This window comes from Biomphalaria glabrata, chromosome 17 (assembly GCF_947242115.1).
Source record: "Biomphalaria glabrata chromosome 17, xgBioGlab47.1, whole genome shotgun sequence".
NCBI lineage: Eukaryota > Metazoa > Mollusca > Gastropoda > Planorbidae > Biomphalaria > Biomphalaria glabrata.
In genome coordinates, this window is record NC_074727.1 from 3,122,838 (window position 1) to 3,135,577 (window position 12,740).

The 12,740-nt window shown below is 35.7% G+C and overlaps 1 protein-coding gene across 2 annotated transcripts; it reads right to left on the reverse strand.

Annotated features, from left to right (window-relative positions):
- Positions 1 to 1,535: 1,535 nt before the first annotated feature.
- On the reverse strand, positions 1,536 to 11,504 carry LOC106055904 (alpha-tocopherol transfer protein-like). Of its 2 annotated transcripts, XM_056016149.1 has the most exons (8): positions 11,309 to 11,504; positions 9,280 to 9,502; positions 7,797 to 8,030; positions 5,132 to 5,208; positions 4,292 to 4,408; positions 2,178 to 2,288; positions 1,925 to 2,026; positions 1,536 to 1,711 (listed from the first exon to the last, which is right to left on the reverse strand). In XM_056016149.1, the coding sequence occupies exons 2-8, from the start codon at positions 9,419 to 9,421 to the stop codon at positions 1,553 to 1,555; spliced, it is 942 nt and encodes a 313-aa protein (XP_055872124.1). In that variant the 5' UTR covers positions 9,422 to 9,502; positions 11,309 to 11,504; the 3' UTR covers positions 1,536 to 1,552. The 2 variants fall into 2 exon arrangements, with proteins under 2 accessions (XP_055872124.1, XP_055872122.1); XM_056016147.1 differs by lacking the exon at positions 11,309 to 11,504 and having other exon boundaries at positions 9,280 to 9,761.
- Between the last annotated feature and the right edge of the window lie 1,236 nt (positions 11,505 to 12,740).

A 12,740-nucleotide genomic window follows, 5' to 3' on the forward strand; every position in this document is an offset into this window, starting at 1 on the left:
TCATGCATGGTGACTAGAGAATTAAACTCTGGTAAGTCCTTGGTTTTCCTGTCTGATTCAGGCAAACATGAGAGAAGCACTTGTACAACTTTGTCCTAGCAAATAAAACAGTGGCAGGATGCTGTGTTAAACAGGAAGAGCAGGACATCGTAGGACGTAATCATCTTTTTTGAAGTAACGTCTGTATTATATGAGCATACAGAAACAGAAGTAAAGTGAAAAAATCCAACACATTGTATCAAAGCAGATTTGGAGATTCAACAAATGTCTTTTATTTGACTTAGATTTTAAAGGTCATGTTCAGGAGCAAAAGTTACATTGATACCTCCTGGATTTTACCTGTATTATAATTGAGCTAAAACTGGACTTATTTTTACCAAATAGTAAATAGTGGAGGTACTTTCATTGAGGCGTTAATATCTTTCACAAATACAAGCAGTTTTCTTTCTTCATTGCTGCTATATTAGTCATACACGTATCTAACTGAAGTAAGCCTTCTACTCTCAACCAGTAACTACATGAACAAACTAATAAGATTATGCCAGGTAACAGATTTTAATCTAAGTATACCAGGTATTCTCAGCCGGTAACAGACATACAAATAATCTCCTCAAAGTATGCCAGCTATTCTCAGCCGGTAACAGACATACAAATAATCTTAAAGTATGCCAGCTATTCTCAGCCGGTAACAGACATACAAATAATCTCCTTAAAGTATGCCAGCTATTCTCAGCCGGTAACAGACATACAAATAATCTCCTTAAAGTATGCCAGCTATTCTCAGCCAGTAACAGACATACAAATAATCTCCGTATAGTATGCCAGCTATTCTCAGCCGGTAGCTTGGGGAGTAGGTGGGATGTTCTGATGGAGGGGGCTGCTAAGGCTGTCCTTGATTTATTTATTTTTTTACAAGAAGTACTAAAATCAGCTTTCATTGGAGAATTAATTTATAATACAATCAACAGTTAACTTGTATTGCCATTTAAACTAGTTAACTGCTTCTTGAAAGCCCAGATGAGTCACAAGTTTTGGTTTTGTCTTGAGACGGGGCAGAATCTTGAGTGACTGATCAACCCAATTCTGGAGTGGCAGAGTTTGTCACAGTTTTCGCATGTATATGCATCTGTCCTAGGGCTAGCTGATAGGGCAGCTTTCTTTTTCTTTCTCTTGACTAATGCAGCTTTGTTTCTTTTGCTGGTTATGTAACTGTAGTAAATGTTGTTTATTTGTATCTACGAGTCTTTTTAGGAATGTTTATGGACATAAAAAAATATGTTTCTTTTTGGGATCAGTTAATATGCTTAGGTTTGTAGGCCTACACATTTATTGTGTAATCTAATGTTGATTTCATCTTTGTCCTATATTGTATTAGTCTTTCTAGGCTAGATCTAGTAGGTGATTAACAATGGAAAGTCTACTCAAAATCAATTCTATTATATCTTAAAAGATAAATATTCTGTTAATTTAATTTAAAAAAAAAATTAAAAGAATGTTTCGCATGCCTAAACAAAAGTATAAACAAGCTTGGAATAAAAAAAATATATTTTTATTATAATTCCAGTTTTTTAAATGTCCCTCCCAAGCCTTGAATTCCAGCATCTATGTTTTTACTGTCTTGTTTTTCTGTGTTGAGAGTCATACTGACAAATCCATATTTATTGTCTTCTGTGAACTGGAGGTCTGAAGACATAAAATCTTGGATCCATTCCTGAAACAAAACAAAGAAACAAAAAAAATGTTTTTCCATTAAGATGCTCATACATTTACTTTTTAAATATTTATTTTTACAAAATCATTATGATTGCCAAAATTTGGTGTGTTTTTTTTACATAGCTTATATCAAGTTTGAACATGTTTTTTCTCTCTCCCATTTCCCCCCAAAAAAACAATGGATAAGGTAAAAAGACAATATTTCCCAAACCTTATTTGCATACGGCTTCTGTTGTCCACCCAGATCAGTTGGAAGAAAGTCTGGGTTCATTGATTCATGAAGCTTGTCAAATTTAGAACCATTGAGATAAATCTGTTCAGGAAAGCGTGATCTGACAGTTTACACTAAAGTTTGTAAAAATCACTCACTGCTATCTAGAGTTCTAGTCTCTATATTTGATAATTTGGTGAGAAAAGGGAGGTAAGCTGGGAGGAGGGGGGTAACTCTTTTAACCAAAACTTACCCTTTTAACGAGTTTCTCTTTCATGAACTGTTTGAAGATTGTGAAGAGAACGTCGAAAAAACTTGGTTCGTTCACATAGTCGTATCTTTTCAGTCTCAAAGGAATAACATCCTGAAAAAATGGCGAGTGGTAGTATTTATGAAACACCAAGATATAAGACTTGAAAAAATACACATTAATTCTGATGACTGGGCCTGGCAGTCGAAGGAGATACGCCTATTTGGGGGTGACTGGCAGCTGAAATAAGAGCTATTTTTTATAAAGTTTATATCAACTCCCTCTGTCTGTCTGGTAAAAAGCTTGTACACGTTATTTCTCCCACACCCGTTCTCGGATCAAAGTGAAACTTTGCAAAGTTAAAATAAACAAGACATAAATCAATAAAATAAAAAGAATAGCCAACTAGTCAATTAATTACTGATAATTAATTATTTTCTTTTATAACAACAATGGGAGGGAATAAATTCTTCGGTATTTACAAATACGGCTAAATAGGTAGGGTTTTGTCCCCTTATATAATAGTAAATTTTTTTTTATTTCTCCCATACTCATTCTCGGATCAAGTTGAAACTTTAAACAATTATTAATTGCACTTAACAAAACGCGAATCAATTTAAAAAAAAATAACCAGTAAGTAAATTAATTATTGTTTCTAATTATTTCATTTGATATTGAATTAGGGAAATAATGTCTATACATTATTGGGAGATATAGTTGTAAATGTGGATTTATTTCCCTTAGATAAGTTTTTTTTTAAAAAGGAATTTTTTAAATATTTTGCTTGTTTTATAATTTCCGTTTGCTACAATGGACATGTTGCGAACACTTTACATCTTTTTTTAAGCACACATAAGGGAAATGGACAGGAAAGCAGGAGAGTGGTGCAACCCGTGACCATTTTATTGAAGTGCTTACAGTTGAGTGTATGATAAGCCAAGGATTTAATTTCGGAACCGGAAGTTTATAGATAGATTATGTGCTGTAATGTTTCTTTAATAAGGTTGTCGATAGACAAGGGACAGTACTGCTAGTTCACGCAAATATGACCCATGTTGTGGTCATGTGATCCAGAGCCTTCACGGACTAGAGACAGTGTGTGAAAAAGGACAGTAGAGTCCAGGACAGCAAGCAGTACGGACTGTGTGCTACAAAGCGAGTCATCGAGAATGTAGCTGTACGAGCTAGAGAGACTTGTAGTGATTAATTAGGCAGTTCTGTAGTGTAGCGAAGCATTTGAAGTTAGTGTGGCCAATTGTGTTTATTGGCTGTTGTTTATGTATTTGTAATTAAACCGCCACATTGTTACTTGAAGTTCTTGTCAAGTTCTTGTGTTAGATGTGTTGTGTTTAGCAGTACCCGCAGCCATCCCCCAAGTTTTTGGAGCTTGGATGTTATGATCTTTAATACTGAAGAAAACGTCCAAAACATAGTAAAACAAACATCTATTATGAATGTAAACAATAGCTTGGTAAAAATATAGGGTAGTAAAACAATAGTAAACTTAATGAAATTCAAAACTATAGCACACACACAAAAAAAGAAATAATAATAATAAACCCAGGCAACCAATACACAAAAACTTACTAAAACACACGTTAAGAATGTCATTGTTTTTGATAAGACAAAATAAAGACTCAAATGACGTTAATTGTCATTTCCTTTACTTTCCCCGTTCCTCATGTTGGTCCCTCCTCAGCATTAGAATCATTTTGAAAATGTCAAATTATATAGGTTAGACCTCTGAACTACCCACCAGAAAGCTAGCCACTTCTGTTATCAAGATCTGCAAGGTGATAAAAGAACATCTTTGCATTTAGTTTCTAAGTGACTTCTAGGCCTACAATGTCGGATTGACCCCCCCCTCCCCCCTGATTACCTGCATGATGTGAACATACTGTCTGGCCGCTGTGGGGCCAATGTGTGAGACTTGTTTCAATGTGATGCCACTCAGATGGTTGATAATATGGACCCCCTGAGGGGCCAATGTGTGAGACTTCTTCCAATGTGATGCCACTCAGATGGTTGATAATATGGACCCCCTGAGGGGCCAATGTGTGAGACTTGTTTCAATGTGATGCCACTCAGATCGTTGATAAAATGGACCCCCTGATTACCTGCATGATGTGAACATATTGTCTGGCCGCTGTGGGGCCAATGTGTGAGACTTGTTTCAATGTGATGCCACTCAGATCGTTGATAATATGGACTCCGTGAACCTGCGTTTCTTCTTCCTAGCGTTACAAAATAAAGTACAACAAAATGTTTGATTTAAGAAATGAAACTTTATTTTTTTTTACTCAAAATGCAACACAAAGGTTACCTACTAGAAACACGTTACTTAATTGTTTACACAAACGTTTGACATACGAGTTGCTCTAGGCATGAAGAAGGCCGGCCATCCTGACGACAATTACAAGGGTAAATAGCAAGATATTTGATGATGTGGTGTCCCTCATTATAAAATAACTTTAAATGTCCCTTCCGACATTGCAGTCATTCTAATCTATTAAGTGGTGTATAGCACATCTGTTGCTATGGCAAACGGTTAACAGGGATGGCATGTGGTTAGCACAACGACAAACCGCCTTTACTATCTCCCCCCAACTACTCATTAGAGTTAGGTTGACTTAAGTGCGTCCTAATAATTTGGAAATCAAAGTTCCATTCTTCGTCGGGTTCAGACTCGAGACACATCGGTTCGACGTTCTAACTCTCGGTCGCCACGCCACTATTCCGACAAATAGGTCAACTGTAAACATGATGTCGTTTTTTTTTTAATTGTAATTTTAATAAATTTTTTATTGAACTTTTATGAAGCATTAATGTTTAAATAAAATTTATTTGAAGTAGATATGCTCTTTTGAAGTTGTCGATTATTAGTTCTGTCATATGTAACTTAACGTACTGTAGAGGTTGTTGTTGTTTTGCCAACGGAATAATAAGACATAGTTTACCTCCACAAGTTTAGCCATCAATAAATAGGTAGAACGAGGCATTTCCTGAACCGAATATCTGTCCGGATCCCATTTACCTGAAATTGTAAAATAAATATTGGCCTAAATAAAATACTAGGCTACAGTAAAATAAAAATAAAAGAAAGTCAGTAAAAAAAAAAACTTGAATTTTCTTTGACAGGACTTCGCCATCAATACTAACTTCTCTGATGTCAAAACAGCTGTCTGTACCGCGAATAAATACCAAGATTTTGACCGGTATCAGATATGTCGGTAGACTCGTCAGCGGCAATAGAAAACTTGGCGAAGTCTGATTTGTTTGTTAGTTTTAATGGAGATATTTGCCTATATGCCTATATTTTTCTCTCGCCTTGCAATAGTCATGAGTAGGACTAAGTTTGACAGCTATAACAGCATTCTTCCTTTTAGGACTCATTTCTGCCATGATTGCTACCAAAAACTTTTTTTTACGCATGGCATTCGCTGTCGGAAAAGTGCTTCATTGCTCTACTTATCAACTAGGCCTACAGACTTTACTTCGAAAAAAGAAGATGATTTCGTGCTATGCGTGTTCCTGGCTGACTAAGGCAACCCATTCCATGCTCTAATAGCAATTGTAGGCCTCTGTAGCAAGTTTTTCAGCAGACGCTCTTCCTTCTTTTTTTTTTTTTTGGTAAATATTCTCATCGATCCTCCACTCTAGGTGTAATGTAACAATCGCGTCTCCAATCGAGAATGCGACCTTATTTGTTTATGTGTTTGGTTTCATCAAGCTGTCTGCTGTTCTGTTTTTTAGTTAGAGATATTCTTATCTCTCTCTTACTCTTATATACTACAGACTGTCGGTGCGTAGATTATGGCATTCTAGCACCAATGTGTATTAAGTGCACAATTTTTGAACGCATTTTCTTTTAGTTGCCTTGCTTGTAAGTTTATGGAGTGGTTTTGTTCTGCTGGTGTAACGTTTGTTGAGATTCTTCTGTGTTCCCCTGTTTAGGGTGAGTATCTAAGGCATAACTGCGTTTCGCAGTTGTTTCGATGCCATACTGATAGTCTACTAGACCTTTTTATTTTGTGTTTACTTTGTCTTTACAGGGAGTTAATATGGGATTGGAGTTCTACACTAAGTACTAGATTCAGCTGTGTGTTTTGGTGTGATTGCGAGCATTTATGTGTCACGTGGTCAGATAGCAAGGTGTAGAATTATTGTTTAATTAATAGATCCACAATATTAGAAGGTTCCAAATTCAATGTCATTACTCCATTAGTTTGTCATCATAACTTATATTCGTATCATTAAATATTTACATTGTCAACAGTGAGTCACTTATTTATTGCAAGCACGAAGGTGCCTGGTTGAATGTCAGGGGCCCGGGAAAACGAGCTAAGGCCTTAACATAACCCTGACACAGACGTTATTTAAAAAAACAAGATAATTAGGTCCTACACATTTCATGTGTCAATCAAGTCTTTCTTTCTTTATAAAACAAATATGTTGTTGTTGTTTTTTTTACCGGTAACAGTTCATAAAACGAGTGAGAGCTTTAACGTGGGGAAAGATATTTTTTTCAAACTTTTTTTTTTTCGGCGGGCTAGATAGAACTACATCGCGGACCTGATGTGGCCTTCGGGCATCACTGGTTTAGGTATTTGACATTAAAACACAAGTGACGCGTGGAACGTTGATAGTTTTTGACTGTGACGCCAGAACATGAGAGTCAAGGCTAAATAGAATTTCTGGTACGAAAGTAAGCAATCAAAAAATTAATTAATAAAGCCACTTAAATCTAACTTCTATAGACCTACTTAGCCACTTATCTTTAGAAATACAGTCGTTACTTCAAAAATGAAGATGATTACATCCTATACATGTTCCTAGATCAATTTAGTCATGCATATTCTCAAAATTCTGTCAAGTCACTGGTTTTCTTGGCTAGCCCTGACAACCCATTCCATGCTCTAATAGCACTAGGGAAGAAGGAGCTTTTGTACAAATTTGTCCTAGCATATGGAACAAGGATTATGCCTTTATCTTTGCGTCTTTCTGAGTATCTTACTAGGTTTTGTTTTTGCATTTGAAGATTATGGTTCAGTGTTTTATGTATTATTGCTACTTTACTTTTGAGTCTTCTGTCCTGAAGGATTTCTAAATTTAGTGATTTTACTAAAGGTGTTACTCTAGTCAAATGTGAATATTCGTTTGTTATGAATCTCACTGCTCTATTTTGTGTCTGTTCCAGTTTCTTAATGTTTTCTTGAGTTGAGGGGTCCCAAAACAGAGAATGCATGTTTTATTATTAGCCACGATCAAAATTAGTAGATCTTCACTTTTACTATTGACGTTATTTTCTTCTTTTTTTTTTTTTTTTTTTAAGATATATTTTGGAACAATTTAGGGCCTAATCATCTAGATCTAGAGATCTAAACACTAAAACCAATCGTGATACAAAGGAACACAATCTATACACCTAAATTTAAATAAGTCATCTTGAAGTACATATGCATAGTAAAAGCAATTCTAAGCATATCTGAACTTTCTAAAAGAAATCCAAAGACATTCGTTATAAATAGTCTATTTAATTGGCAAATAATAATTAATAAAATTAGGATTTTATAGTTAGGCCTATCTGGCATTACCGAAATTGCCAATGTAACGTCTCCATACCTGGCCTAACCACAAGCACACGACAGCCCTGATTGTCTCTCTCCTTCAACACTTCAATAATGCCGTCGTCAATAACATGCTGGACCCGACTTGGTTTCAGGTCGTCGAAGATCTCCGGAGACTCGCGACGTACCTCGTAATAATTTTTGACCAGCTGAAAAGCCCTTTCCTGGTCAAACTTACGAGCGCGCAGGAATGGCAGAAGAAAATTGATGTCTGTCCTAGCTTTCAAACCTAAACAATGGAATAGAAATAATCCTCCTTGTACAAATGGTCATCAAACATTACTGGAAATTCTTAAAGATATCTTAATGAATTGGATACTAAATGAGATTCTTTTTTATAAATTCTGTTCATTTACAACTTTGATTGCTTGATGCCTTCCGGGTCTACTTCAGGAGTTTTATTCAATATAATGCACACGCGTTTACTTGTTTGAATTCTCTAACGTAGCAAAATAATAAAACGACAGAAAATATAGTATAGGCTACATAACCAACCGTTGAAATAAATTACGGTACTTTTTTTCCTAATGACAGCAAACCATGAAATATTTTTTTTAAAAAGGTCCGTTTTTTAACATCAATTAATATCAATATTTTCTTTTTAGTAGTTCCCGTTAGTAAGCTAAATGGTCCATGACTATTTTGACACTTGGGTCTATATAAGTGTTGAATAGTTATTATGCAGTAGTTGAATAGCATTGCATTGCCAAAGGCACACAGGATCTACAATGCAAGTTTCATGGTAACACAAGTAAGGTCAACATTACATTTTTTATATAGTTTATGATTATTTTGTATACATTGTATGTGCCTCTAATCTTTCAATCTAACCCAACCTTTATTGAATGAATTGAAGTTTTAAAATAAGTCGATGAATATCAATCTCCGTAAGAACAACACCATAATGGTATCACTGCAGGTCTGCAGGTGGTTTGGTCAAAGTGTAGATAATCTATAATCTTTATTTCTAAAAGATCGTACAAGAAATGTGACTTGCGAGTGTACCACTAATAGTTACTTGAGCTGACCACATGCTGTATAGGGGGAAACAAAGTATAAACTACTTTATCGCTTATTTTCCCCATACAATCTAAAATTGCTACATTCAATCTATTTGAAAAAAAAAGGAAGCTACTTTAGGTACATGTACTACCTGAAACAAGTGTTGATAATTAAGTAAATGAATTAATTAAAAGTATAAATTGTCATAGAAAAGGTTAGCAGATGGGATGTGTAGCTGAGTGGTACAAACCGCTTGGGGGTCGAGCGTATCCAGACTCGTGCTGAGTTGTGTTAGCGGAGTGCCTAAAGGCAGCATGGAATTCTTCTCCAAGATATTACATTCTCCCCCCCCCCTCCCAACAAGTGCGCAAAAGAATTTGTACCAGAACGCACTGAGAGGGCTATAGCTTGAAGGTCTACAAAGAAAAATTAATTGAAAGGTTTACAATTAAGATTGTATTGTCAACACAACTCACCTGGAACTTTTTCCAATCTAGTTCGAAGTGTTTTCACCTCAATCAGCCTGGTGTCTGGATCTTCATTCAGTTCTCTTTTAGCTTTTTCCAGACTTTCCCTGGACAGGGTACATTTGTAGTTAGAGTCACTGACCACTTGCATTTTAGGATTTCTTCCGAGCAGATTTCCAGAGAGGATTTCACAAGTTGAGATATTATCTTCAAAACGTTATGACTTTGCCGCCTTTATTGTAAAATAAATAGCCTTGTCAGAATTTTCAAAGATCACTTGGGGATCAAGAAAACCAGTTTACTCCCAAAGATCTCTTGAGAATGTAGAAAACAGTTGATCATAACAGATCTCCTGGAAGTCTGTAAAGGCTGTTAATCCTTGTAAACTTACCTGAACGCCAAAAATTTTCTGATACGGTTACAGAGCTGACATTAGACTTAGAGGAACTCTTCATATTTAACTTTATCCCTGGTTACTTAAATTTCAACAACTACTTTGTGTCTCCTTCGTTGCCTTGTCTACTTCTACACCACGGCGAGACAATGTATTCATTAAATAATTGTTCTCTGAAAAAGAACGTCTTCATTTTTATTATTCTTTACATTCACTAGTCAACCAGCAAACTAGAAGTCACCACCAAATGTATCTCTTTATTCACCAGTCAACTGGCAACTAGAACTCACCACCAAATATATCTCTATTTTCAACTAGAACTCACCAACAAATATATCTCTATATTCACTAGTGAACCGGCAACTAGAACTCACCAACAAATATATCTCTATATTCACCAGTCAACCGGCAACTAGAACTCACCACCAAATATATCTCTATATTCACCAGTCAACCGGCAACTAGAACTCACCACCAAATATATCTCTATATTCACTAGTGAACCGGCAACTAGAACTCACCAACAAATATATCTCTATATTCACCAGTCAACCGGCAACTAGAACTCACCACCAAATATATCTCTATATTCACCAGTCAACCGGCAACTAGAACTCACCACCAAATATATCTCTATATTCACCAGTCAACCGGCAACTAGAACTCACCACCAAATATATCTCTATATTCACCAGTCAACCGGCAACTAGAACTCACCACCAAATATATCTCTATATTCACCAGTCAACCGGCAACTAGAACTCACCACCAAATATATCTCTATATTCACCAGTCAACCGGCAACTAGAACTCACCACCAAATAAATCTCTATATTCACCAGTCAACCGGCAACTGAATGCGATCGATACGGGAAGGGGAAATAGAAAATAATTAGATTCAGAAGGCCTAATACCTAATTTATGTTTAACAAGTTTCGAAATATTGATAAATAATATATTTCCCACTTCGTGTGCAATTACGACCTTTAAAAAATAATTTGTACCAATGTCTCCATTCAAAACAATACACGAACATGTTCAATGTGTTTAGGGCCTTAATGACGGATCGGATAAATAACACTTCAAATGTAAAACTCCTCGAGGACTAAGCACTAAATGGACTTGGCATGAATCTAATATTAAAATAACATAACATGGTCCTTGTCATCGACAACTTCGCGTGAAAATATTTGTAAACAGCTGGATGATGTAAACAACAATACACATGTTTCGTTTGCTATTAAATAAACATTTTCTCATGTTTACAGACTTTTATTTTCGGACTAGCTAAGATAACCTATACAGCAGATTAAAGTGCTCTTTTTGACCCACTGCTGACAATCCTGATAAGAGTATTTCAAGTATCTTATAAACTCTTAGCCTCACCCTGGTATCACATAGAATTCGTCGTACAATGTTATATGTGTAAATCTAGTTTGCAACGTCAATTGTCAACGAGTTTTATGACTGTTAGGTACAGCAGCAAACGGATTTTTCCAAGAAAAATCCGCACTTTCATTTTTAGTGAGAAATGAGAATTTTGAAATAAAAACAAATAATATAAATATTTAATTTAATAAAAATATTTAACAAACTAGAGTAGCCTATATCTACGCTAATTATTATAAGCCAAATAATTCGTACCCTTATGCTGCCTAGTCACAGCTCTATTATAACAAAGAAAGATTTTTTGTAAAAAAAATCTATCACAGTTCTAGACTGAGCAGACCTGGATTGGGCACGTCTGGGCCTTTGATCGTTACGTCTGTGTTTGTAGGTCAGTCAGTGTGTTACACATCTTAGAAAGCAAACACGGTTACCGTTCAATAGACGTGTTCAAAGATAACATGCACAGCTCTCGTACGTAATTCAACTCAAAGAGATTTTTCAACGAGACCCAACATACACGGCTGCTTTTAATTTAATTTTTTTTAAACATTTGTTTACATTTAAAGTATCAATTATGAGAAAGGAGCGGGAATGAGGGGGGGGGGGGGGTGAGGTGAATTATGAATTAGGTTTTGTTTTCCTTTAGATAGGAGAAGAATATAAATCAATAGGTGGGGGGGGGGGTGGCTTCAGTAAATGATCACATATTTCACTAGAAGGTTAACTCTATCTCTCCGTAATTATTTCCCGCGCTCAGAAGGAATTATTCATTTTTTTCCCCATCAGTAACGTGTTAGGGTTAAACGTCAATAACTTTTTTTTTTAATCAGAAAATGTTATAATTGGTAGAGATAAATGCATGCCCTTTTTATATAACACAAATCAAAGTTTATGAAGCCAGAAATGAAGTTAATTTAATGGGGTCAAATCAACGCTGGTATCGTCAATCAGGAGAGTGAGAGAGAGAGTTAAGTATAGAGGGCTTTTAACTCTGACAATTACTATCAGCCTACGTAAGGGGTTGTCCCAAAGAAAATGGCATTATATTACGAGGCTACGAAGACCGAGCCATGACCTACATATTTTGCCACAACTCAAATAAAGTTGCCTGATAGGGTCGATTTCAGTTCTCAAAGACTCTGCTCCTAACTTTAGGGTCTCTATGACATAAGCAGCGGCCTGTTGCTTTAAAAGCGTTATAATTATGACTAAAAATATTTTTTGTTGCAGTGAGTTCATTGTCATTTAAATTAGTTAACACCTTTAGTAAAATCAATAAATTTAGAGACCCTTCAGGATAGAAGACTTAAAAGTTAAGTGGAAATTAGACATAAAACACTTAACCATAATCTTCAAATAAAAAAAAACAGAACCTAATAAAATACTTAAGACACAATTCTTGTTCTATTTGCTAGGAGTGCTAGTAATGGGTTGCCTGAGTCAGACAGGAAAACCAATGACTTGGCAGAGTTTAAGTCACTGATTAACATGCATGACTTGATTGACACAGGAACACGGGTAGGACGTAATCATCTTCTGTTTTTCAAGTAACGTCTGTATTTTATAAGATAAGGCAACATACAGGGTATGAACTAGTAAGAAGGTAAGTGCATTTAAAGACCCAGGTTGTCTATGATGCAAAATTAGTAAAATTCTTTTTACCAACAGTTAACAAGGGTGTCATATG

Excerpts from the sequence above, each read along its gene's own strand:
- LOC106055904 (XM_056016149.1), bottom strand. The coding sequence starts at position 9,421 with ATGCAAGTGGTCAGTGACTCTAACTACAAATGTACCCTGTCCAGGGAA. Across the intron at positions 5,209-7,796 it reads TGTGCTTGTGGTTAGGCCAG|GTAAATGGGATCCGGACAGA; the intron begins GTATGGAGACGT and ends TTACAATTTCAG. Across the intron at positions 2,027-2,177 it reads AAGAGAAACTCGTTAAAAGG|ATTTATCTCAATGGTTCTAA; the intron begins GTAAGTTTTGGT and ends TTTCCTGAACAG.